Below are 27,230 nucleotides of genomic sequence, written 5' to 3' on the forward strand. Positions count from 1 at the left end.
AATGATTACTGTATTTCATGAGGATTAAATGAAAGAGTATAAAATACATAAGTACCTAATAGCATTTTTTCAATATTAGCTTTAAAAGAAGAGAAGGGTGTATTCATGATGTTATAATTAAATCCAGTTGGAAAATATCCACAAAAGCCTCATCATTAACTCATCCATCACTGCCACAGTGGCTTTGCAGTGCTTTGCACAGAAATAAGAGAAATGGGCTCCTTTTGGTCAGCCCATCCCTTCTGAATCCCTCTCACCCATTCCACTTCTCTTCTACTAATCAGGGCACCTTTCTGGTGTTTGCCAGAAATTCCTTGGCTTCTTCATGGTACTACTGTAGAAAAGGAAGTTACTTGATTTGTCAGAAAGCATCTCATGCTTGAGATTAAGTTGTTCCATCTCTTGCAAATAGGTAGCAGGGCTCAAGATACAGCAACAGTTTCAACCCTTGTGTTTCCTCCAGTTACACTGGTTTGGTCCAGTCAGTGTTGCGTTTTTTATAAGGGAGGGTCACAGATTATGGCTGCCCCTCCTCCCATTCTGAAATAGCATCTATTTTATTGAAATAGATGGGTGATACGTGTTTGAGGTAGGAAGTCTGTAGAACACCAAAAAGTGAGTGATCTATCTATCTATCTATCTATCTATATATATATATATATATAGAGAGAGAGAGAGAATGTCACCTGTGGTCATCCATCCAGTCTGGGGCAGGTCTCGTAGTTGCTCTGATGAGTCCCTGGCTACTTGTGTTCTTGTCTTACACGCTCTGCTCCTGCCTGGTGTTGGTACTGACTCAGCTGCTATCACATACCTGAGCAGGTGGCTCTTCCTACTCCTGTGTTCCCGTCCTGACCTATCTCTGAGGTGCATGGGTTAAAAGATGACATGGTGGAAAGTAGGTCATACGCATGGCGAGACTGTTCACTTCATGCAGGGAGCAATAAAGATCACATCCCACGAGGCTCCGGGCATGCGAATTATAAATCACAAGTTTTCCCTAAATCCAACCAGACAATTAAAGCACCATGTTACTTTCAGAGAAAAAAATTGAAATTAAGGGAGGCAGTAGGGATAAGGCCTCGGGAAAAATACAGTGCTTGACTTGAAGTTGGAAATCCTGGCGAGGGACTTATTTGTTCCTCGTATTTATTTTGCCTCTTTGGCATTTGAATTCTTTTGAGAAAAGTAGCAATAATACATACTTCAAACAAGGATATGAGGATTAAAAGGAGATTTACACAAAACGACCCATCTTAGAGGCTGGTGTGTACTAGGTGCTTAATAAATATTCACATGCATATGCCTTACCTGTTTTCATAGTTTGCAGCTAGAAAGTTTATTCTAACACAGAATATCACACTTAAAATCCAGGAATCTAGAGATAATTCCCATATGTATTCATCTTGATTCTAGAAGTATCTACCAAGTTGGTTCTGGAAGTGAAAAGAGCAAAAGCCTTATTTGGGGAGCTCACAGGTAAAGAGGGAAAATTTACTAGCAAAGATGGGACGCTTGATATGCATACAGTTATGGTTGACTTTCTCATTATAGTGTGATACTCATAAGAACTCACTAGAGATGATGGAGAGCCAAACTTCATGTTGAGGGAAACAGGTCAGTCCAAGCAGAGGAAAGAGCTCATGCAAGGAGGAAGGGTTTCTGACATGTGTCCCATTCCTGGTGACATTTTGGTACAAGTGTGGCTTACAGCCTGTGAGTGGGATAGCAGGTCACCAGCAGTGATGGGAGACAGACTGTTTATTATCACTCCAGTGGGCTGGGTTTTCACCAATCTACCCAAGCCTGCCTTTGGGGTGAATGCTGTGGTTTCTGCATGAAGGATGGAAGGAGATAGGAGAGAGGAAGGTCAAGGAGTGACAGCTAACCTCAAATGAAGTCTGAGCATATAGCTGAGATGACCTTTAGTGCTCTCAATTTGTCTTCTTGCCACTAGGCACCCCCTTCTTGAATCAGCTCATTAGCCGAGTTTAGTCTTGACTCTATCATTAGCACAAACCAGATAAAATCTCTGAGATTGGAAGTCCTGTACCTCAGGAGCACAGGGACGGGGCGGGGGAGCATCTATACTGACAGTTGCTAAAAGCCCTTTAATGCTGACTTTTCGCCTTCTCTTCCTCTGTCTTATAGCAATGGAATGGCAGAGACACAGCCCTCATGGTCACTCGTGTGGTCAACCACAGGCGTTTCTCAGCCACGGTCAGTGTGGCAGACACAGCCCAGCGCAGTGTTAGCAAATATCGCTGTGTGATCCGCTCAGATGGGGGATCTGGTGTTTCCAACTATGCGGAGCTGATTGTAAAAGGTGAGTGACATCAGTCTGAGCCTCTACTCAGAGTGGCAGCATCTGGGGCCTCTTCTGCTCCATCCCTTCACAGAAATTAAAGTCCTCTCTCCTGCAGTAGTGTGAGACGCAAGTTTTCAATCATCCCATTCTCCTCAACCTATACCATCAAAGAGGGAGAAGAAATTATAAAATTATGCAACAGTGTACCATTTGGTTTGAGACTGAGTCTTACAGATGGGTTACATACACAGAAGAGTGTGGGATATAGAGCTCAGAGGACATCTCCAAGTTTGACTCTGTTTTGTATTTAAAGTCTGGATGAACAAATTTCCTTGTGCTCTGGTGACATTCTTCTGTAATATTTTCACAGGATTGTTTCTGAGGGATTTTAATTTAAAATTCAATACAATGACAATATTTTGGGAGTACTTTTAAAATAAATAACCTCTACTCCACTAGACTTGATTCAATTCTTTTCAATTGTCTTGTTCTTGTTCACCTTGAGGTGCTATTTACATGTTTTTCATTAAAATATGCATGTTATTTTCTTTTCTGCTGTTTTCAAGAAGCTATCTCACTTGTGTCCGAACTTCTATGTAATATTATCATGCTTAATGGGCATATACTATTTCATCAAGTGCATTTTCCTGTTTTTTAAAGTCCTTGTATTTGCAATCATTAAGATAACTCTAGGTGTTTTTGTTTTTTCTTTCCTTCGGGTGCACAACAATTAACACTTCCATGTAGCTTTTCTGAAGAGAATATTTTTATTCCATTGAGCTAGTTTCTTTCCTTAAGATAAATTCCCTAGAGGTAGAATTGGTAGGTCAAAGAATCTGAGCATCTTGATGAATTTTTCCTTGTTTTACAATATAGTTTTTTAAAAAAAGAATACCAGTTTAACAAGTTACACTGGCAACAGCAGCATATGACGAGACATGTTGTTATGTTCTCTGATTAAAATTTCAGTATAGCATGATTTAGTGCATGAAATAATGAAGCTGCTCTTATGCCAGTCTTGGAGGTTGCCTGGTGTGTTTGAAGGGAAGAAAACATGGCTAGATCCCCTGGAAGGCTTTAGAGTTGGCTTTCTAGATAAAGACTGTGTTAGTGTGGAAACCTTGACCTCTCTTTGCTGGCTGTCTTGTGATCTACTCAGATCCAGGACAGGGAATACAGGTTGGGTTCTCTGTTCTGGACCAAAGTCTAGATGTATACTCAATGTGGCTGACCATGTGTTGTCACCAAAGTCTCAGTGTAAGTGTCAACATGGCATCTGCTCCCAGAGAATTGCCCTGTCTCCTCTCTTTGTCGTTGCATTCTGTCACATCACCTGTTCTGTATAGCTCTGATCATACTTCACAGTGACAGTTTCCCTTTCTTTGTTTACAGGGTGATTTCTGTCTTGCCTTTTAAGAGATAGACTCTGTGACAGGAGGAGCATCATCTCTCTTGTTCTAAGTCTCCCATTTAGCTCAATACCTGGCATGGATTTGGTGTGTGCTGAACCGTGTGGACTTCCCAGTGCTTGACTGTTTTGATCTGCAGTCAGTCATATCATAAGGTTCAATTTTAAAGAAATATGTGGAATAATGGATGAGCAAATGAATTACTGGCCTCAGCAGGGATTCATTTCATCACCATAATGTCATGAACACTTAAGCTGAAGAGCAACAAATTAGGCAGTCTTGAACAAAACAACTAATACAAAAACATAATCTTTAAATTTGTTTATATTCACTGCCATTAATATATAAAAGAAGCTATTATAAAAGAGCACATTAAGCTCATATCCTTGCCTTTTTATGCTCTAAGATTGATTTGTGTGACACAGTGGCCTTTGCGCGGCTTTCAAATACTCAGTGAATATGTAATTTCCTGAGTTGTCCCCTGGCAGGCTCATTATACCTCTTTCATGGCTGACCTTCCACTCCCAGACTGGGAACCTCAGGAGAGAATTGGTTGTATTCTTACATTTTCTCTACGGTCTTAGGAGCACTGGTGGCTGTTACAAAGCTGGTGATGAGACAACAGGGCAAATGTGTCTTGGAGTTGGTGCTGTACTCTGAGGGTTTCACAGATGGACAAATGGAGCCAGAAAATACTTGGTTTATTTTTTCTGGGTCTACCAATCTTCTGTAGGATGGGACACGTGGGAAGCCAAATCCAGAGGCTACCGGGCAGAGAATGTGGCAAACATCAGTGCCTTGGTTTAGAGAGTTGGCCCCTGGGAAAGTGATTCATCCTCTGGTGGCTGTTCAGTCTGAGCCAGAGTTAAGGAGGATGCTCTGATGCTCCCTCTGATGCTCAGTGCACTCACCAGGACTCTCACTATGACCCAGTGACCATGGCTGCTCTGAACCCTCACCTGCAGCCCTTCTGCTCCAGGTTAAATGTTTGTTGAGTGCTACCCAGGCTCCTTCATAGTGGACAATGGTGGGTTGGCATTTATAATCTGGTACCATTTTATTATTTCAGCTAGATGAAATCCAGCCACATTTTTAGCATAGAATATCACTTTTGAAGTGCCCATTTTCCTCTCATGTTAATATTCAGTTGGTGACAAGCCACAACTTGGTCCCTTGAATGTAGAGAAGTCCCTTCACATATGTTATCTCATTTTATCTTAATTGCAACTGTGAACATTGCTTGTATTTCAACTCATTTTGTAGCTGAGAGGATGAGCACAGCTATGTTCAGGAACAGGGGGTGGTACTCAGTGACAGAGCCCAGGTCTGACCTGGGTCTTGCTTAATGATATTTTGGCCACACCTGGAGGGCCTAGGGATCCTGGTCTTTTTGGCAACTGGTAACATGTGTCATATGGAGTGCCAAAGTAGGTCTCAGGACAGGAGTCCCTGGGCCTATCTTCTGTTTTAATTCAGCACTTCTGGCTCACTTCTGGGTTCTTGGAGAAATGCACCTGAGCTTTGCATGTACAGGAATGCCTATGCGTGTGCATCTGCACCCATGCCCACACTCACCACTCCTAAAGAGCTTATAGTATTCAGAGAAAACAAGAAAAGGAAAGGCAGGGGCACCCTGCAGCAGAGGAACCCTATCACCCAGGAGTGTGTGTGCCCAGAAACCTTTACAAAGCAGTGAACAAGAACATTTGGGGAGTCTGGCATTTGAAGAATGACTTGATTCCCTCTTAAGAGCTCTTTGTCTTTGCTGAGCCAGGGTACTTAAGTGCTTTAATATTGAAGTAATTGTAAAAAGAAATAAAGGGGAAAATATTAATCTTTCTTTTTTCCCAGGGAAGAGAGACAATCTGAGAAATAGCATAAAAATTATATCAAACATCAAGTCCTGTCCTAGTGGAGGGACCGTAACCTGCATTTCTTGTTCTTAATGCTGATAAATTTATATTTTTCACAAGTAGTGTAGGCCAATGGGTCTGGAGCCTTTGACTGATCCTGGGATGTTATAGAAAGAAAATAGTTTCCCTGCATACAGGTTGCCTTCATTTGGTTCTTGTTCAGCAGTGAGAGAGAACTGCAGACTCTCAACTCTGGGTGTCATGCTTGGATTTAAATCTTGGCCCCATCTTGTCCCAATTCTGTGACCTTAAACAGGACACAAACCTCTCAGAGACTCATCTGGGTCAATTGGGAAATAGAGTATAGGATTGCCTGCCTCAGAGAGAGTTGTGAGGATTAAATTCAGTAACGTAGGAATTCTCAGAACAGTGTCTGGTATACATGTTCTAAAACATCTAAAAGACCGATTAAGTGGCCCATGAAAGTGAGATTTCCTAGTAAGGAAGGCAAAAAGGAAGGGCTCTGTAGGTGGAACAGAATATCTGACTTGGGTGTCAGTTTCTTTAGTTCTTCTGTGGCCTTGAAGAAATAATTTAGGAACTCCACAGAGTGCATCCTGTGTTCTGTCCCTACACAGGAATACACTGAGTATAAGAAAAAGGAGGAAGGGAAAAGGTGGACTTGAAACACTGGGTCATGGGTTTTGAACAGGTCAGCGCTCTCTGGGTCCCTTTCTGTGTTTTCACTGACAGGAAAGCCCAGTAGCTGGGCCATCTTGTCTTCAGCCATCCACCTCCACTGGCATCATTCCTTTTGATTCTTGGCCATTGTTTTGGTTACTTTTCTCTTATTGCTGTAACAAAATACCTGCCCAAAATGAAGAAAGGAAAGATTTATTTAGCTTACAATTTGTGGAGATTTCAGTTCATATTCAGCTGGCTTAAGGTAGGGTGCTGTGGCTAAGGGCAGCCATTCATGGTGGCTGCAAGAAAAGAGAAAAGGGAGTGAGCACACCTCTTTCCCCTCCTTATTTGCTGTGCAGGCATTCCGCCCCACAGTGGGAGCAGCTCACACCGCCAATCTCAGCACTAGACAATGAACCGATCTCAAACTCTAGATTCAGCCACCTCCATGTCTGCATGAGGGTTTGGGGAGGACATCCAGACACAAACCATAACAGTCATGCTGCAGCAGGGAGCTCACAGGGACTGTCAGTGCCCAAGGTGCCCAGAGCCAGGGCCACTGTGATGGTTTTCAGGGCAGGTGCTCACATCCAGCCAGATAACAGAAGCCCAGGCTGATCTGTCTCCCCTCACACGTGTGAGTCCATGGCAGGCTGGCTAGTGGATCACGTGCCATGCTGGGATTCTGAAAGTGGGGTTTCAGAAGATGCCACTGAATTTGAGAGTAGCTGACATTAAATTCTCTGGGTGATGTGCAGACTACAATGAAAGTAAATTGTAGTTAATTCTGAAGAGCTGAGTTGTGATAGTTCAGAGTACCTAGGTATATGTTAGATGACTCTGTAAAAGACGTTTTGCTCAATTGGTAGCTCAGCCCTCAGCTTACCTATTTCATGCCATTGCTCATAAGGGTACATATTGTTTCCTTGTTTTTCATTTATCCAAGTGTCTTTGATTGTCAAGTGTTTTAGATTGTCTCTACAATAATGCTTTCAACCAAATTGATTCAGCTGCCTCCTGGAGAAAATGTTCTAATTTATTTACTGGTTTTTAGTGGTGATTTTTAAGCCAGTCCTCGCTTCATTTAACAACCTATGATAGCTTCAGAACTCTTATCCATGCAGGGTTATTGCCTAGAAAAAAAATACAATATTGGTATTGATCATCAGAATTTGTATTTAAATACAACTTCTAAGTAAGCCTCTTGGGTAGGGGTTAGGATAGGGATTGTTCCTCAAAATAAATGACATCTGAGTTTCAGTCTCATTCCTGTTCACTGCTGCTTGCATGGCTTCAAGTAAAGCATGCATTCACTCCTGGCCTTAACTTTCATCATCTGTATAACAGCAATGAATATTTCTAATTAGGTCTTTATGATAGAGAGACAAAATAACATGTGTAGATCCCAGTACAAGTTAAGACCCCATAAGAGAGATCTGTAATTACCAATAATCATATTTATACCATCATTGTTAAGAGATGTTACCTGAAGACTGACAGTTTTTCCTTGTCTCAGCTTAAAAGAGTGACATACTGCACTGTGGAAATTTAAATTTAGATCATCTTGAGGTCTCCCCATGCAGAAGGAGGATTGAGGTCACCAAATTCACCCCACTGGCTGAGATCAGTTGTGGGATGCTTTACTTATACTGCATTGTCTTTTCTTGTTCCTTTTTATTCTGTTTCAAACATTTTGTTTCAATGCTTGAACATTACTTGAAGCTGTGTCAGGTCAGGGTACACTGAGCCCATATTCTGGGTTGGCAGCAGTGGGCTGCTGAGTTCTGGGGGCACATGCTTCACGGTTGACCACTTTTCTAACATGACCTGTTTTACGCTCTCACTAGTCTAGTTCTGACTGAGTTGACTTTACAACCTCTAGTTGAAAGATATAATAGTTAGATTAGTGGACTCACATTTTTTCTGTATTCATTTTCTTAATAAAGATTTATTGAGCCCAACTAAGTGCTAGATATTAGGACAAGCTTGTGGACAGGCAAGGAGACATAAAAATCTCCGGCACATGGCCAGGGAAATTGTGGCAGGCACCTGCTAAACATCTCAAAAGTAACCCTATGATGTAAGCCCTGTGAGCATGCCCTTTTTATAAATGAAGGTGTGGAGGATCAGAGATGCTATGGAGCTTTCCCAGGTCACAGATCTTACAAGTGACAGAGATAGACCTGTCCCTCCTATCCTAAATATCTTGCAAAATCCAGTCCTATAATCAGATATGAGCTGAGGAAATATAAAGGTTGGGACAATTAATGCAGTCTGAAAGAGTTTGGAAGTAGAGCCTTGTTTGAGCTGGGTCCTGTGCTCTGGCAGGCTCATAAGCAGGGACATCCTGGATTAGTTTTGAGACATGAGTGGCAAACATATTTGGGTCTGGAAAGGTAGCCAGGAGGACATTTGCAGACTCTTTATACTAGAATAGGAGCTGCTAGGTCAGGGGCTTCTCTGCAGCCCTGCCTGTAGCTAATATTGTGTTATACTCATGGAGCTCTGTGTCCAGCTCTTCTTTCCTCCTTAGACCTGCCTGTGCTCTATGAAAAGCCATTCTCAGGCATCTGCTTGTGGCCAAAGATACAACCTGTATTTGCAAGAGGAGAGAAGATAAAAGACATCAAGGACCAGGAGTCCAAGAAGCAAAAGTTTGAATGCAAAAGGACTTGAAATACAGAGAAATGAGACAGGAGACATGGGCATCAAATAAACAGGACATTTTTTAGCAGTGGCCACTGTGGACATTAGTCTTACTGAGGAATGCTAGAGATCAGTGTGATTCCTGAGAGATGAGGGAATTGGGGCCTACAGGATTGATTAAAAGCTTCTCCTGAGGGTGTTAATTTCCTGCACATGGGGAGGGTAGTCCTGGGGCTTTGGAGAAAGTCTGTGGCCAATGAGGTTTGACATGAGAGCCAGAAATCGGCCGCCATGCACTGAAATAGTAAGGCCTGAGATAGAAGCAGGATATATCAGCTGCAGCATCACAACCTTCTGAGTGACCAAGACTCCTTGTTGCTGCCTCCTCAGTGAGAGCAGCAGTGGAAGAAAAGCATCTGCCAGGAGAAAGTATGAAGCCAGCATCACTCTGAGCAGTGTACTTGGAGAGCCACTAGAGCAATGCAAAGGATCCCTCAGACCTGAACTCTCCTTTCCTGCCAGTCCTTAGAGCAAAGGGGACCTGGAAGCCTGTTTTCTCAGTTGTTGGAGATCAGGCTTCAGTACAACAGCCTGGGCTAGCCTCTAGCTTCTGTTTTGGTTATAACTCTGTCTCCCAAGTCTCCATCAAATCCACCTCTTCTGCCTTTCTACACCCTGGACCAGAGGTTGGTGAACTTCCTGTATAAGTGTGGTAGTCATATCTTCAGCTTGTGGACATTACAGTCTGCATTCCAACTTTTTAGCTCTGATGTTGTAGCAGAGGCAGCGCTACAAAATACGCAGATGAATGAGCATACGTGTGTGCCAGGAATTTAATTATTCAGACCGGTAGAGGGTAGATTTGGTCCATGGGCTATCATTTGCTGATCACTGTGCATGGGGCCAAACCCCTTCTTTTTTTTTCCAATTGAATGATTCTTCCACATTCCTCTCTGCTCTGTTTTTGAACCATTGAGGTCTATTCTGTATGCAGCACCCTGAGTGATAGTTTTGAAGCAAGTTAAATCATGTCATTTCCTGCATAAACCCTCCAATAATTCTTATTCCCCTCAGAACAAAACCAAAATTTCTTACCATAGCCTTTAGAGAGGGCCCTTTTCTGTCTCTTTGGCTTCTGACTCCAGCCCCATATTTGTCTTCCATAGCCACACTTGTTCATTTCTTTTTCTTTGAACCATACCAAGCTATTGCTGACTTTAGGACCTTTGCACTTTCTATTTTCTCTTTGTTTGAAATGCTTTTCTTCCAGATAATTATATGCCTCACTTGTTTTGTTCACTCATTTTTCTGTTGTGGCAATAGCTTCTTGTGGAGACCTCCCATGACCACCTTATCTAAAAGAACACCACCCCTACACACACATTGCAACCCCTGCCCCATGTATGATGTTTTCATTTTCTTACTTTGTCTTATCACCAATGACCTGACATTGTCATTTTCATGTGGGCACATGTTAACTTTCGATCACAATAACAGTATACCTGCACTCACTGACTTATGAAAAGAAAAAGACAATTTTGTCTCATGGTTTGGAGGTTCCAGCTCAAAATCATGAAAAACGAATGCTCTGGACATCTGATGGTTGTGCCGGATGGCAATAGTGGGCATCATGTTGTAGGGCAAACTACTCACCTCTTGCAGGAAGCAGAGGAGGAAGAGGAAACTGAGGTCTCACAATCCCCTTCAAGGGCATAACCCCAAGGACCTGAGAACACCCCACTCCTAAAGGTTCTGCCACTCCCCAGGAGCTCTACCCTGGGAACCAAACCCTTTGGGGACCTTTGTAGGGTTATCTGAGATCCAGATTGCAGCAGCGCACCATCTATCATTCCTACAACAGAGGATTCTGAAGGGAGAAGATTTGCCACTTGTGTTTCCTTCTAGGTTCACAGCCCTGGGGCGGGACCTGGCATGCAGAGGTTCTGCTGAGAGTTCCCAACCTGTTTCATCACAAGCAGGAAGCTGCCTCAGGAACCTTCACTATCCCTTTCTTTATGAAATTTTGCTTTTTAAAGTTTTATGTTATTTTGACGGACATATGACAACTACGTGTTTGTGGGGTATAGTGTGAGATTTGAATGTTCTCACCACAAAGAACCAGTAAGTGTTTAACGTGATGGATAGGCTTATTATCTGAATTGATCAGTGACCGTCCTTCAATTCTTAACCTCTCGTTTGAGCTGCTGGTTTTACTGCTGCTTTTGATAAAGTTCTGTCTACTTGACAGCTTACTCTAGCTTTATCTTATCCTTTAAGTATTACATTTTTCCTTCAAACTTGTGGAAGCTATAAACATAATTCCCTGTGTTCCTCTGTGGCCATCTCTTAGCCTCCTTTGGTTACAGTATTGGATTTTAGTGAATTTGCCCAAAACATGCTACTGATGCAAGCTGCCATGTGACGTACGATGATTACTTAACATAAGCTGGACTTTCTTCAGCTTCATTTGAGGTAAGATTTGTCTCAAGTGGAATCCTACCTATATTCCAAGAGCCCCACAGATGGGAATATATGGGCCCTAACCTATGTCTAAAAGTTTAACAATTTTCACATCTGATTTAATCTGCCTTCTCCCCTCTTCCTACTTGATGCTTGAATTTGACTTTTAGAGAAAACCCTTAGCATCCTCATCCTCATCTATGCATACTCTATGCTGTATAGGAAAATATCTGAATGTGCAGATTATTCTTTTGCATTTCTTTAGTCTTAATTTTTATGATTAAATTGCATCATTTTTGCCATAACCATTATTATCTAAAACACATAGATTGCAAATCAGAGATATTGGTTTCAAATGCTAACATACCCTGTGTTAACTTTGTGCATTAGGAATATCATTTTATGATTCTAATTATACAATGGAATCATGGTGTTGGCTCCTCTAGATTTGGGGGCGGGATCATGGAAATAGAGATACTAGGTAAACAAAATTTCGCTCTGTGTTCTTATCTTTATGAGTTCCTGTCCTTCCACATTTTCCAGCTACCTTACCTTAGTCTCTGACTTCCTCTAACATCCTCATTAGCTTTTCATAGGAAAAGAGAACTGACAGATGGGAGAAAAGTGAGAATTTTAACTTGAACATATGTGTGTGGGGGAAGCTCATTGGGAAATATCTATGTATATTATACTCCATACAAGCACAAAGACCAGCTTATTTTTAAAGAAGTGTAAATGTGGATAAATAAAACCTGACAAGTATTGGTTTCCTTGAATTATTTTGACTACTTCATCAGCTGCATGATGATGTGTTACTTTAACAGTTTTAATGCATTTAGAAATTAAATCAAATGGCAATTGCATTAAATCCTCATTCAATTGGAACATTACCGTCTTGTGATCAAATGGAAGAATGATCTGGGGCCCTGAAACGAGCTTCAAAGGCTGCAGTTAGCTACTGTTTGTAGACCATTCATTGCATGCCAGACACTACAGTGGCTGTCTGTGTGTGAGATTGTAGTTAATCTTCACTATAGGCCTGTGTTACAGATGAGGATGCTGACGTCCTGTTACTCAGCTTCCCAGTTGTGCAATCCTGGTCTGTCTTCTTCCTGTCGTAAAGGAGACTATTTTTGATGTGCCTAACTCTAATTTTTCATAATGCTTTATTCTGTGGTAGACTTATGTGGAATATTGTTTTTAGGGACCTAAGTTTCAAGCTCAGCTAAGTTCACTTAAAGCATGACCTGCAGCTTTGAAGGATGCTCTGGTTATTCCCTCTGTCCCTCACTGCAGCCTAATTCACCTCTAAAAGTTGCAGCTTTTGCTACAGCCAGTGATTCTGAGCTGAGAGTGATTCTTCATTCTTTTGGGTATGTCTTGCCTGGAGACAGTCTTGTCATCACTGGGAAGAAGGATACTGGTATCTACTGTAAATAAAGCTCAGAAATGGTTCTTTTTTTTTTTTTTTTATTTAAGAGGAAAAAGAGAAAAACACAAAACAAACCAAAGCGGCGTAAGGGTACACGCAATACAGAACTACAAAACAAAACAAAACAAAACAAAACAAAAAACCATAACAGTAAGAAATTACCTGCTAGTAGATTACACACTATTTTCTTGAAAATAGTTCCTCAAATCACAGTATCAAAGAACACAAGGTGGACATTCAAACAGGGAGACTGCAAACAGCTGTGTTCAATGTTCCAAAAACATTGATAAAGTCAGCTATTTAACACCCCCAAACACACTTGCTGTTATATCCGTTAGAGCTCCTTTTCTTTTTTTTTTTCCCTCTCTTTTTTACAACAAAATTTACACATCTTGGATTTTATTACTCCTTAGTGCTTATTACTTTCTTTGGGGGGGGGGGAGAATACAGTCAAATATGGCAAAACAAAGCTGTCAGTCAATACCAAGGATAGACATAGCACATGGTGTAGAACAGAGTACAAGTTTATCAACAATGGTTATCAACGTTGTCCCTTGTTTCCTTAAAAAGAATTGTCTATCTTATTAGATATTATAAAGTTGGACAAAACAGTAGAGAACAAGACCAATAAAACTTAGGCATTGTAAACATTACAGGACTTCCAAAGAAGACAATAGTCAAACCAGAATGGGTATCTTAGTGAATCTTATTGTCTTCAAAGTAGTTGCCTATGTCTTCAAACTTGATACTATCATATAGAATGGAACAGAGTCTAATCAGTCAAAACAAGATCGTGGGAGTACTATAGGACTTCAAAACAAGTTAATAGGAAATCGAAAAGAGTTACTATTTATATATCCTAATTTTTTTGAATTTTTTCTTTAATTAAGACAAACATAAGAAATGACTAAATAATTTTTTTTTGAAACAATAAGGGGGAGATTGAGATAAAACAGGACATAACAATATAACAATAGAGGTCACAGCATGACTGTTTCAATAACCTAGTACTTCACCACCTTATAACCTGACTTAATAGTAGTTACCATAGTGTCTTTTTCCTTGAAATATTTGGGTAAAACTTCATATACTCTAGCTTCAAATATTTTCATATCAAGAAGCCCAGAATAAAGCCTTTCTAATTAATGAGTGAAAACTTTATAAGGCTTCAAGGCCACCTAATGGGGAATCATGATTACCACATATTTTTATATATTTGAATCATTACTTACATTAGGGAAACTATTCGGTATTCACACATGCGAGATTGATTTATTTCACTTATGAGTATGGTCTCAAGCTGTGCCCATTTATTGATAAATATCTCAATGTGATCCTTCTTTATAGCTGAATAATACTCCATTGTATAGAAATACCACAACTTTTTTATCCATTCCTCAGTTGATGGGCACTTGGGTTGTTTCCAAGATCTGGCGATTACAAATTGTGCTGCTATAAACATAGGTGCACATATATCACTGTGGTATGATGCTTTCAGTTCTTCTGGGAATATGCCTAGAAGTGGAATAGCTGGAATAAATGGGATTTCCAGTCCCAACTTTTTGAGAAATCTCCAGACAGATCTCCACAAAGGCTGTACCAGTCTACATTCCCACCAGCAGTGCAGGAGAGTTCCTTTTTCCCCACAGCCTCTCCAGCATTTGTTGTCGGTTTTCTTGATCCTGGCCATTCTTTCAGGAGTGAGATGGTATCTCAGTGTGGTTTTAATTTGCATTTCTCTAATGACCAATGATGATGAGCATTTTTTCATGTATTTATTTGCCATTTGCATTTCTTCATCTGAGAATTGCATATTCATCTCAGATGCCCATTTTTGGATTGGATCTTTGAATTTCGGAGGTCTGAGTTTCTTTAATTCTTTGTATGTTTTAGACAAGAGGCCCTTGTCTGAGAGAGAGTTCACTAAAATCTTTTCCCAGTTTGTGGGTTTTCTTTTCACTATGCTGGAGATTTCTTTTGACATGCAGAAACTTTTTAATAAGAAGTGGTCCCAGTTATTGATTCTGGGAAGAATTTCCCGTGCGGTTTGAGTCCTGTTCATGAATTCTTTACCTACTCCTATGTCTCCTAGGTTTCTACCTATTTTGTCTTCCAATAGATTTAGTGTTTCTGTTTTAATATTCAGATCTTTGACCCATTTACATTTTAATTTAGTACATGGTGATAGACATGGGTCTAGCTTTAGTTTTCGGCAAATGGAGAGCCAGTTTTTCCAGCACCATTTATTAAAGAGACTGTCGTTCTTCCAGTGAACCTGCTTGGCTCCTTTATCAAAAATAAGGTGGTTGAGTGTGTTCGTAGTTGTGGTTGTATCTTCTAATCTATTCCACTGATCTTCAGCTCTGTTTTGATTCCAATACCATGTTGATTTTACTACTGTTGCTTTGTAGTATAACTTCAAGTCAGGGATTGTGATGCCTCCTGCTTTGTCTTTGCTGCTTAGAATTGCCTTTGCGATTCTAGGTCTCTTCTGGTTCCAGATGAAATTTAGGAGTGATTTCTCTAGATCTATAAGGTATGTTGATGGTATTTCTATTGGGATTGCATTGAATCTGTATAACAGTTTTGGGAGAATGGCCATTTTCACAATGTTTGTTCTTCCTATCCATGAGCAAGGGATGTCTTTCCATTTTCTGAGATCATCTTCAATTTCCTTTTTCAGTGTATTATAATTTTCACTGTATAAGTCTTTCACTTCTTTCGTAAGAGTAATTCCTAAATATTTCATTTTTTTGCTTGCTAATGTGAATAGTCCAGTTTCTCTTATTTCCCTCTCTGTAATTTTGTTGTTCGTGTATAGGAATGCTATTGATTTCTGAATATTGATTTTGTATCCAGCCACATTACTGAATTTATTTATTGTATCTAAGAGTATTTCAATGGAGTTTAGGGGGTCTTCTATGTAGAGTATCATGTCATCTGCAAACAATGATAATTTAACTTCTTCTTTTCCTATCTTTACCCCTTTTATTTCTCTTTCTTGCCTAATTGCTCTGGCTAGTACTTCCAGTACTATATTAAATAGGAGTGGTGATAAAGGACATCCTTGTCTTGTACCCGATTTTAAAGTAAAGGCTTTCAATTTTTGGCCATTTAGTATGATGCTGGCTGTTGGTTTGTCATAAATGGCCTTTATTATATTGAGGTAAAGACCATTTATTCCAATTTTCTGTAAAGTTCTTATCATGAATAAGTGTTGGACCTTATCGAAGGCTTTTTCTGCATCTATAGAGATGATCATGTGATTCTTATTTTTGGCTTTATTGATATGGTGGATTACATTTATTGATTTGCGTATGTTAAACCATCCTTGCATTCCTGGGATGAATCCCACCTGGTCATGGTGTATAATCTTCTTGATGATTTGCTGGATGCTATTTGCCAATATTTTATTGAGGATTTTTGCATCTGTGTTCATTAGGGAGATCGGTCTATAGTTCTCTTTTATAGTTGGGTCTTTCTCAGGTTTTGGTACTAGAGTAATATTTGCTTCCAGGAATGACTTAGGAAGGATTGCTTCCCTTTCAATTTCATTGAATAGTTTGAGGAGTGTCGGCATTAGGTCTTCTTTATATTTCTTGTAGAATTCTGCAGTGAATCCATCTGGGCCTGGGCTCTTCTTGGTGGGCAAGGACCCAATTACATTCTCAATTTCATTAGCAGAGATTGGGTTATTCAACAGTTTTATATCCTCTTGATCTAGCTTTGGTACTTCATATGCTTCTAAGAATCTGTCTATTTCTTCTGTGTTATCAAACTTTTGAGAGTAGAGGTTTTCGAAATAGGTGTTGATGATCCTCTGTATTTCTATTGGGTCTGTAGTGATTTCTCCTTTTTCATTTCTTATTGCATGAATTTGAGCTTTTTCTTTCCTTTTTTTAATAAGGTTGGCTAGAGGCTTATCGATTTTATTTATTCTTTCAAAGAACCAACTCTTTGATTCGTTGATTCTTTGGATTGTTTTCTTAGTCTCTATTGCATTGATTTCTGCTCTGATTCTTATAATTTCCTCTCTTCTTTTGGCTTTGGGCTTGACTTGCTCTTCTTTTTCTAGCTGTTTGAGGTGTAGCATCAAGTTATTTACTTGTATTCGTTCTGTTTTCCTGATGTGGGAACTCAGTGCAATAAATTTTCCTCTCAGAACGGCTTTCATTGCATCCCACAGATTCCGGTAAGTTGTATCTGCATTTTCATTTTCTTTTAGGTATTGTTTAATTTCTTCTTTAATTTCTTCTGTGACCCACTGATTACTCAAGAGTGTGTTATTTAGTTTCCATGTGTTTGCGGAATTTTTGCAGTATCCTTTGTCATTAATTTCTAATTTCAGAGCGCTATGATCCGATAATATGCAAGGGATGATTTCAACTCTTTTGCATTTGCTTAAATATGTTCTGTGAGCTAATATATGGTCTATTTTAGAAAATGATCCATGTACTGCTGAGAAGAATGTGTATTCTGATGTTGTTGGGTGGAACATTCTGTATATGTCTATCAAACCCATTTGTTCACAGGTGTGATTCAGTTCTGTTATTTCTTTGCTCATTTTCTGTCTGGTTGATCTGTCCCTTGGTGTCAGTGGTGTATTAAGGTCTCCTGTTACAATTGTGTTACTGATAATTTGAGTTTTCATTTCTGTTAATACTTGTTTTATATAACTGGGTGCTCTGGAGTTTGGTGCGTATATATTTAAGATAGTTATCTCTTCCTCTTGGAGTTTTCCCCTTACGAGTATGTAGTGACCTTCTTTGTCCTTTATGGTCATTGTTGGTTTAAAGTTCACGTTGTCTGCAAACAGAATGGCTACTCCTGCCTTTTTTTGGATTCCTGCTGCATGAAGAATTGTTTTCCATCCTTTGACTTTCAGTCTGTGAGTATCTTTCTGGGTTAGATGGGTTTCCTGTAAACAGCATATGGTTGGATTTTGTTTCTTGATCCATTCTGCTAGTCTGTTTCTTTTGATTGGTGCATTGAGACCATTTACATTAATGGTTATTACTGTTAAATGCTGGTTAATTGTAGGAATGTTATCTCTCTGCTGTTGCATCTTTATCTTTCGGTTCTGTTTAATTATTTGCTTTGCTTAGTGGTTTTTTCCTTTGTGTATCTAAACTGTCTTTCAATATTTTTTGCAGGGTTGGTTTGGTGTTCATGAAGTTCTTCAGCTGTTCTTTTTCATGGAAGTATCGTATTGCACCATCTATTTTGAATGATAGTTTTGCAGGATATATCAGTCTTGGTTGGAAATCATTTTGCTTTAGGATCTGGAATACTTCACTCCATGCTCTTCTTGACTTTATCGTTTGTGCTGAGAAGTCTGCTGTGATTCTGATAGGTTTTCCTTTATAAGTGATTTGTCTTTTCTCTCTGACAGCTTTTAATAATCTATTCTTGTGTTGGATTTCTGGGATGGTGACTATTATATGTCTGGGTGTAGTTTTATTTTGGTTATGACTGTTTGGAGTTCTATATGCTTCACTGATCCTGATGTCAGTTTCTGATCTCATGCTTGGGAAATTTTCAGCTATTACTTCTCTAAATATCCTCCTGACATCCTTCATGTTGTCTCCCTCTCTTTCATTAATCCCTATCATTCTTATGTTATTCTTCTTTGCATCGTCTTGCAGTTGTTGAATTGTTGTTTCCTGGTTCTTTGTTATTTTCAAAAGATCTTTCCTTTCCTGTTCACTAGCTGCAATCCTGTCTTCAAGGTCTGAAATTCTATCTTCACTTTCATTAAGGCGGTTTTTACAACTTTCAGTGGAGTTTTTTATTTCCTGTATATCTCTGTGCATCTGCATTATGTATTCTGTTTGTTTCTTATATTGCTCGCCTAGGGATTCTATCTTTTTGTTTAGTTCCTCCAATTTTTTATCTGTGTTTTCTTTAGATATATTTAGAATCTCTTTCATTTCTTTTATCATTTCTTCTTTTATCTGGGAGATTATTTCGAGTTTGAATTTCTTTAAAGCTTCCTGGAGTTGCTTGTCAATTTCAGTGGCTATTGTGTCCGATATATGAGGTGGATGGGATATATTTTCTTCTATATACATCGCTCCTAGGGTTTCTTGAGATGGGCTGGAGGTTTGAGGTTGTAATTTGGTCTTTCGTTTTGTCATTTTCCTATATTTCTGTGTTTCAAGTGTTACTTGAAAGCTTCCTCAGGATCTGTTGAAAATCCCCTTCTATGTTTGGAGCTACTGGGACTCTGGCGCCGCGCTACTCCAAGCCATTAGGCCTACAGAACCAGTGGCCCTCCTCTGCCTGCTCAGAACTCCACAGTTCCAGACAAGCTGGGCCTCAGGGACATTGTGCGCCCACCTGCCCCTTGGAAACTCCACAGTTCTTCAATCGCAGCCGGGTTAGGGTACTCACCACAGGCCGCAGTGCTTCAGGATCCTGTGGACCCTCCCTGGTTGCAGAGATATCCACAGTCCTCCAGACACGCAGAGAGGCCAGTGAGGGCACCCCAGATCTGCCCAGCTCCTCCTCTGCAGACCTATGGCCAGGCGCGGCTGCTAAACAGGCTGGGCTAGGCTGGTAGTGTGGGCCAGCCCACCTATCGGGAGCTCAGCAGGTCTCCAAATGAAGCCGGGAATGGGGAGGCTGATGTGGAAGCCTTAAACCCACCTCTCTCCTTCACTGCACCTGGAAGCCTGAGGGAACTCCAGCAGTCTGGGCGCAGAAATCCAGAGTCCTCCAGACACGTAGAGAGGCCAGTGAGGGCACCCCAGATCTGCCCAGCTCCTCCTCTGCAGACCTGTGGCCAGGCGCGGCAGCTAAACAGGCTGGGCTAGGCTGGTAGTGTGGGCCAGCCCACCTATCGGGAGCTCAGCAGGTCTCCAAATGAAGCCGGGAATGGGGAGGCTGATGTGGAAGCCTTAAACCCACCTCTCTCCTTCACTGCACCTGGAAGCCTGAGGGAACTCCAGCAGTCTGGGCGCAGAAATCCAGAGTCCTCCAGACATGCAGAGAGGCCAGTGAGGGCACCCCAGATCTGCCCAGCTCCTCCTCTGCAGACCTGTGGTCAGGCGCGGCAGCTAAACAGGCTGGGCTAGGCTGGTAGTGTGGGCCAGCCCACCTATCGGGAGCTCAGCAGGTCTCCAAATGAAGCCGGGAATGGGGAGACTGATGTGGAAGCCTTAAACCCACCTCTCTCCTTCACTGCACCTGGAAGCCTGAGGGAACTCCAGCAGTCTGGGCGCAGAAATCCAGAGTCCTCCAGACACGTAGAGAGGCCAGTGAGGGCACCCTAGATCTGTCCAGCTCCTCCTCTTCAGACCTGTGGCCAGGCGCGGCAGCTAAACAGGCTGGGCTAGGCTGGTAGTGTGGGCCAGCCCACCTATCGGGAGCTCAGCAGGTCTCCAAATGAAGCCGGGAATGGGGAGGCTGATGTGGAAGCCTTAAACCCACCTCTCTCCTTCACTGCACCTGGAAGCCTGAGGGAACTCCAGCAGTCTGGGCGCAGAAATCCAGAGTCCTCCAGACATGCAGAGAGGCCAGTGAGGGCACCCCAGATCTGCCCAGCTCCTCCTCTGCAGACCTGTGGTCAGGCGCGGCAGCTAAACAGGCTGGGCTAGGCTGGTAGTGTGGGCCAGCCCACCTATCGGGAGCTCAGCAGGTCTCCAAATGAAGCCGGGAATGGGGAGGCTGATGTGGAAGCCTTAAACCCACCTCTCTCCTTCACTGCACCTGGAAGCCTGAGGGAACTCCAGCAGTCTGGGCGCAGAAATCCAGAGTCCTCCAGACACGCAGAGAGGCCAGTGAGGGCACCCTAGATCTGCCCAGCTCCTCCTCTGCAGACCTGTGGCCAGGCGCGGCAGCTAAACAGGCTGGGCTCCAGAAATGGTTTTAAACATCCTACAGTACACAGCACAGACTCCTGCAGTGAAGAATGATTCAGTTCTAAAGGCCAGTTGTGGTCAGGTTGAGAAGCCTTGGTCCAGACCCCTCCCCTACTTTATCTCTGATGTCTGGTGTTCAGCTGTAACCCCGTGGGCTTTGGGGTCAGATGCATTATGAGATACAGGAGAGAAGGAAGGTGGAAATGTTTATGTGACTATGAAGAAGTGATTCAGCTTATCTGAGTCCAGGTCTCTCTTTGACTAGAAAGTTAACATTTGACTATGGTTCACTTACGAAGTAGAGTCTCCTCTCTTCTGCTTTCCAATTAAATACCTGTTGAAGTGCAGTAGGGAAAATGCTAACCATCCAGTACTAAATTTTGAGAAGCTCCCATTGAGTCTGAGACCAATGAAGCTGACCAAGTGCCCATCAAATTGTGTGGGCTGATCCTGGTAATGAAGGGCTACATTTTCCAGCCTGCCTTGTTCTAACTTGGGCACTATGATTAGTTCCAGTCAAAGAACATGAGCACAAGTTCTGCATGTTCTTTCAGGGTCAAGGAGTTTAAAAAAAAAGCAGGTCATCATTTACACCATTTTCTATGCCTGCTTTGTCTGCCTCGAAACACAACTTCAAGTTCCTAGGAGGTGACAGAGTCAAAATATTGAACAGTGTAGGCCCATGAATCACCTGGTAGAGGAAAATTCTCTGTAAGCAGGCTTGTTATTTAAATAATAATAAATTATTGTGTTAAGCTACAATGCCTTGGGAGTAATTTGTTGTAGCATCTAGTATTATCCTAGATCATACAAATTGGATGGAGAAAAGCCATTAGCCACCTCCCTATGCTTGGACTCTTCAGTCCAAGTACTCTAGCTTAGTTAGAAATGAATAGAAAGATGCTTCTTCTTTCTTTTACTGATACTGAGATCAAAAGTCCAAATTCTCTATGACCTAAAGACTGGACAATTATAATATGGGGGATGTTGAGTTTTTTAAAATTTAAAACATCTCTGTCTCAACAGTTGATTGCTACAGAGTCTGTAAATTCTGGAACAAGGGAGATATTGTGAATATATGTGAAGAAAAGGGACTCGGAGCTATCTTAGCTATTTCCCATGCAGTTCAGGAACCATGGGAGCTCAGGCAGATCCTGGCTAATGTGAGCAGAAGAGTGATCTTACACTAGGATTCTAATAACTGGTGAGCTCCCTGTCAGGTGAGTCCTGGTGCATGTGGCAAGGCATCCAGTGTACAGTCTAAGTTGGCCCCATTGGTCATGGAGCTGGCCTTGTGCACATACTCACCCAGCTTGCTGGCTCTTTAACCCAAGCCCACTTACCTGTTGGCGAGCCCAGACTGCAACTGGGTATGCAGTGGCAAGATGAAGTGGAGTAAAGCAGTGTGTCCTTCAAAAGCAGGCACTGCCTGTCATTTAAGAAACGATCTTCATAAAGAAATTGTGGCCACACATTTAAACATGTGAAAGACAAAATTGAAGTAGTAAGCGTGCAGCAGATCCCGTAAAGCAGGATTTGGTGACTGAAGGGCATGGATGGCTCTCAGGATAATCGATGAAGTTTCTTGTACCCATGATGCATTGTTTGAAAAGTCTACATCCAAGTGCCCTGCCAGGCTTGTGTTCCTCCTGCTGCACAGAGCTCGGAGCCAGTGCTTAGGGAAAGGCTAGCTGAGAAGAGACGTGGCTTCTATTTTGCTGTTACTTAGGCTTGAGTGACCATTTTTAGGGCCTCTATTTCTCTCTTTGTCAAAAGACAGGATTGTATTAATTAGTAGTGGTTCTCTTAATTCCCTTTATTTAAGCAATAGCATGCATTCCTAAAATAGTAAGAGGAACAAATGCCACAGCTATGCCTCATTGGGGATGCAAGCAGAGTATAAAATCTCTTTTCCCACCACCTGGGCAGATGGATTTATTTTGGCTTCTCTAAACTGCTTTTTTTTTTTTTTTTTCTACTAATGCATGTGATTCTTTTCCCTTTTCATGCTTTCCTGGACCTGGCAGAAAAGGAGACTAGGGTTTGGTCTCCTCTTAAAATGAAATGTGAATGTACCAGATTTTCATTATTAATCAGAATAGCATGCCTGTTGCTTTCTTTGTGTGTGGAGAGAAAGCAGGATGCGACTTGCTTTCAGCCCAGTAAAAGGAGCCTTTTGCTTTCTGATGGAATGCAACCTAGTCGCAGGGAGCATGTGGTTACTGGCAGAGTGATCATCTGTTCGCACTAAGGGTGGGCCTCTCCTTTTTGAGTTAATCAGTGGCAAAACGTACTCTGTAGTGTGTGCTTCTGTTCTCTTACATGCATGAAGGAGGAGCTAACAAGGCCCCATGAGTCAGGACTGTGGTTTGCTGTGCCTTCCAAGGGACTGACCATGTTCTTAGGATGGTGGAAGGGCTTTAAGGTAGAATCAAGCAGGGTTGTGTTTGACTTCCGGCTTGGTCCTCTTCTTGCTGTTGAGTTAAACTCTGCAAATGACTGCAGCTTATGTTCTCTATCCCTAGAAAGGGCTTAATGATGTTGCTTGCTTCACATTTTCTGAAACTCAGAGAAATGAAGCATGGGAATCACAGCATGGCAGGCCTACTGCTTACCAGCTGGGGAAGTTCAAAAATTCTTGTGGCAACATTCTTTGTTCTCTGTGCCATTTCTTTTTCCTCTGGGTAGGTAGGAAGACTATACCCTCCTTTCTGCATTTGGATGGGGCCAGAATAACGTGAGTCCCTGTGATATAAACCCCTTCCTAGACAGGCCTGTGAAAGGTCCCTCAAGCACAACCTCTATCTTTCCCCCTCTTTTTGTGACATTAGAGATCACGTGTGTAGGCAGGCAGAATCCCTGGATAGAACTGGGTCCCCGAGTGGCCACTGATCCGTGCCCTGTCACCTCAGTGCCTCAGCATGGCTCTGGCCCTACTCTGACGCTTCTTGCTTTGGGGACTTAGGTGCCCATAGCATTTGGGCAGTGCCATTTTCCCTGTTTGGCCTTTGGTAGGGGTCCTCCAGTGATCTGAGCAGTTGTGCTGAGTTGGAATCACCAAGGGGAGCTAGCCAGTTCTACTCTCTACTCTCAGAACTAGTGCTTCAGAGGGCTTCCCCTGTCCCGAGATGTTTCTGCCATATGTGCCTCGTGCTCAGCTTCATGACTTCTGTGACTCACCCCTGTGTGCAGACTGCCTGTTTTTATCTTTCACCCTTGCCCCCAGCTGTGCTAAGGTAGCCCATTAAGTGACTACCCAAACTTGCAGACCTAGAGACCAGGGTGACTCTCAGAGATCTTTGCAGGTATCTGTTGAGTCCCTGACTCCACTGACTTTATTTCTTCATTTCTGTGATAAGCAGAGATGGAGGAAATGGCAGGTCCCCTCTTTCCAGGCCTTGATGTATTTCCACCAGTTTCGTGGCCCACACATCGTCTGTCCCAACCCCAAGCTATCATCTGTCCTGTCTTCCCTTATACGGCCACCGCTGAGAGACTCCTGAATGACTTCTGGTCTCGGATGTCTTCCGTGGGCAGCCTGCTGTTTCTGGAAGTCACCTTTACATAGGCACACCTGTTCCAGGGTCCCTGGGGCTGCCCCTGTGAGTGGCTCTCCCAACCCCCAGTTATCTGCCACTGGGATGTCATCAGAAGTCACCTGACCTTGAATGCTGGAGTACAATGTGTTCTCTCTTGCCTTTTTACATATTCTAGGGATTTATATTCTTCTGCTCACGTCTAACTTCAACAGGTCTCATGTTCTCCTTGACATTTTATCTCAATTTTCTCTCATTTCTTACACTTTCTGGTCTGCTCTGTACCATCCTAATTTGGAACTCAGCTTTTCTCCCTTGTACTTCATCCTTTCACCAATACACGTACATGTACACGCACACACACATACACATACTGAGGATTTTGGGCAAATAGAAGGAGTTTTTGGTACAAGAAGGTAAATGAACCTAAGCAAGGGTAAGGAATCTTACAAGTACCCTGGCCCCCTGAGCATCAGGAAGCTCTTGGTAGTAGAGGCACTGGCCTCCTGCCATGCTGTCCAGCTGCTCCTCCTCTCACTCTCCTGGAGGCTCTTAGGTAGAACAGTCTGTCTGCACATTTGCCTTGGGACCTGTTTGCCCAGCTCATATCTGCCAGACCCACTTGCCGGTTCTTACTCACTGCAATCGAATTAATTCCCTCTGGCTATGCATGGCTTTTCCCTGCCTCCTTTTTACATCTCCGAAATAGGACCCGTCTCACAGCCAGGGTTAAGCTATTCTTGCCTCAGTTCTTAATGCCTGCCTGAGCCTGGGGATCTCCACCCACACTCTGTTCTTGTCCTGTCAATACCATGTGACTGTCAACACAGCACTAAGAGGACTCAGTAGGGAATACTTTGAGCAGGCAGACAGAAAGGGAGACACTTTTGGTTTGGATCTCAGTGTGAGGGTGGTACCGCAAATCTAACTGCGTTTATCCCTGAAGCAGGTGGTGGGCATGTTCAAATGGGAGGTCAAGACATCCAGTCTGAACAAGGTCAGTTCAAAAGTGGCCTTCCACCAGAGTGAAGCATTCATAAAAGAACTTTAAAGTAGACCATTCTCATGGTTATTTATGGCTGAAATTAGGGGCACAAACTGTAGGGACACCTTCCATGCACAGGCTCCCCAAGGCTCAGATGACATAGCTAGGGCTCTGCCTCTGCTTCCTTCTCTGTCTGCCCCTCATTGACGTACTCACAGGGCAAGTCGGAGCCAAGTGAGGATGGGCAGCTCTGGATCCACACCTTCTTGTTTCACAGACTCAAGAGTAAGAGAATTTGCTCTTCAACAAGTCTGAATGTCAGTACCATCAAAGGGTTCTGCCCATCCCTGCCTGGGTCAAGCACCCAAAATTAGCCCAATAGCATTTGGAGCAGCACAGAGTCATGTGCCCAGCTTTGTGTCCAGAGCATGAAGAGTCAGGCCCCCATGATGAGAACAGGGTGCAGGAACCTTTCCCCTCAAGAGGATTCTGGGAAGACAGAGTAGGGTGGACAAGATGGAATCCCCTGGTATGTGACCCTCCCTGCTAGAAGAAAGGATTTGACCACATAACCAATGAAGTCTCATGGGCAGGTGGTGGTCTACAGTTTGTGCCCCCTGGGGTCAGCCACAAATAACAATGGTCATGGTCCCCTCTAAATTTCTTCTATGATGGGTTTCACTCTGTTAGACAGCCACTGTTGAACTGAACTGTGTAGCTGTGTCTGCTTCTCAGTCTGTTTCGGCCTCTCCTTCTGTGCTTCATCTTCTGTATTAGTGGGCTTTCCCATTGCTGGACACACAATACCTGATACCCACAATTCAAAAGAGGAAAGGTTTAATTGGCTCATATTTTCAGTCTGTGATCTGCTGGCTCCAAGGCAGAAGCATCATGGAGGAGACAAACTGCTCAGTTCTTAGCATCCAGGATGCAGAGCAGGAGAACAATGCCAGAAAAGAAGGTGCAGAACCCCAAGTCCTGCCTCCACTGCCCACCCAGACACACCCAGGTACCTGCCTTACTAATCTGCTAGGCGTTTCTTTGTCTGTCTATCTGTTTGTCTGTCTTTCTTTCCTTCTTTCTTTCTTTCGTTCTTTCTTCACCAAGTACATTTACTAGAAAAGAAGAAAGTTATGAAATATCTTCATATCTTTCCTTAAGAAATTAGAAATAACAGAATAAAACCAAAAACAAATCGAAGAAAATTATAAGGATCAGAAAACACAATCCCTTACCGAAATGCCAGCATCATGTTTTATAAAGATTAACATTTTGATTCTTACATTTCTGTAGAAATACATAAGACTCAGAATATTCTAAACAAGTTTGATAAAGGAACAAAATTAGAGCTCCAACCCTCCCCAGTCCCACAGCTTATCACCCAGTTATGCCAATCATGACAAAATGGCATTGATATCAAGATAGAAAAACCACCAAGGTGCCGATATGAAGTCTGCTAGGTGTTTCTTAATCCATTGAATTTAATGTATCAGGATTAACCACAGGGATTACATGTATTTCTTTTATCTTCCCCTCTCTCAGGACACAGCATGCCTTCTTGTCAGTGTCTGCCCTCTCTCCTGCCACACTTCCGATGTGATCAAAGGTCACAAGCAGGTAACAGCCCGCCACTCACCCCCAGCCATCTGGTCAGTTTCTCTGGTGCTGCTGTGGCCCTCTGAAGAGCACAGCTCATGTTCTCTTTCCCCCTTTTTCCCTCTCTCCAGCTGTCCTCCCTCCCTATGGCTCCTGGGAGAAGGCTTTCCTGTTCATTGTTTATGAATGAAGCTCCTGGCATGCCAGCCTTATGAATGCAGCACTAACCAGGGATATAGCTCAGCAGAACTGTGCCTGGTTGGCAAGTGCTAGGTCATGAGTTCCATTCCTGGTACCAAAATAAATAAATGAATGAATAAATGCAGCACCAGTCATGTGGACTCCGCAGAAGCTTTTGGTGTGGGTCCTCCCAGCTGTGTCATGAGGTGCCGGACTGGAGCCTGCACAGTGCGTAGTATTAACATCTTCCTGTGAGTCTCTGTGGTCAAAGACAGCAAG

At 42.5% G+C, this 27,230-nt stretch overlaps 1 protein-coding gene across 14 annotated transcripts in view; it reads left to right on the top strand.

Moving 5' to 3' along the window:
• Ptprt (protein tyrosine phosphatase receptor type T) overlaps positions 1-27,230 on the top strand; it is a 1,059,888-nt gene that overhangs the window by 391,518 nt on the left and 641,140 nt on the right. For all 14 annotated transcript variants that reach the window (XM_063248334.1, XM_063248323.1, XM_063248321.1 and 11 more), the window contains one exon: positions 2,152-2,326. In XM_063248334.1, the coding sequence (XP_063104404.1) occupies positions 2,152-2,326 (175 nt within the window). The remainder of the gene's footprint in view (positions 1-2,151; positions 2,327-27,230) is intronic.

This window comes from Cavia porcellus, unplaced genomic scaffold (assembly GCF_034190915.1).
Source record: "Cavia porcellus strain 051 isolate PalLab524CR breed Dunkin Hartley unplaced genomic scaffold, mCavPor4.1 scaffold_5, whole genome shotgun sequence".
In the NCBI taxonomy this organism is placed as follows: Eukaryota; Metazoa; Chordata; class Mammalia; order Rodentia; family Caviidae; genus Cavia; species Cavia porcellus.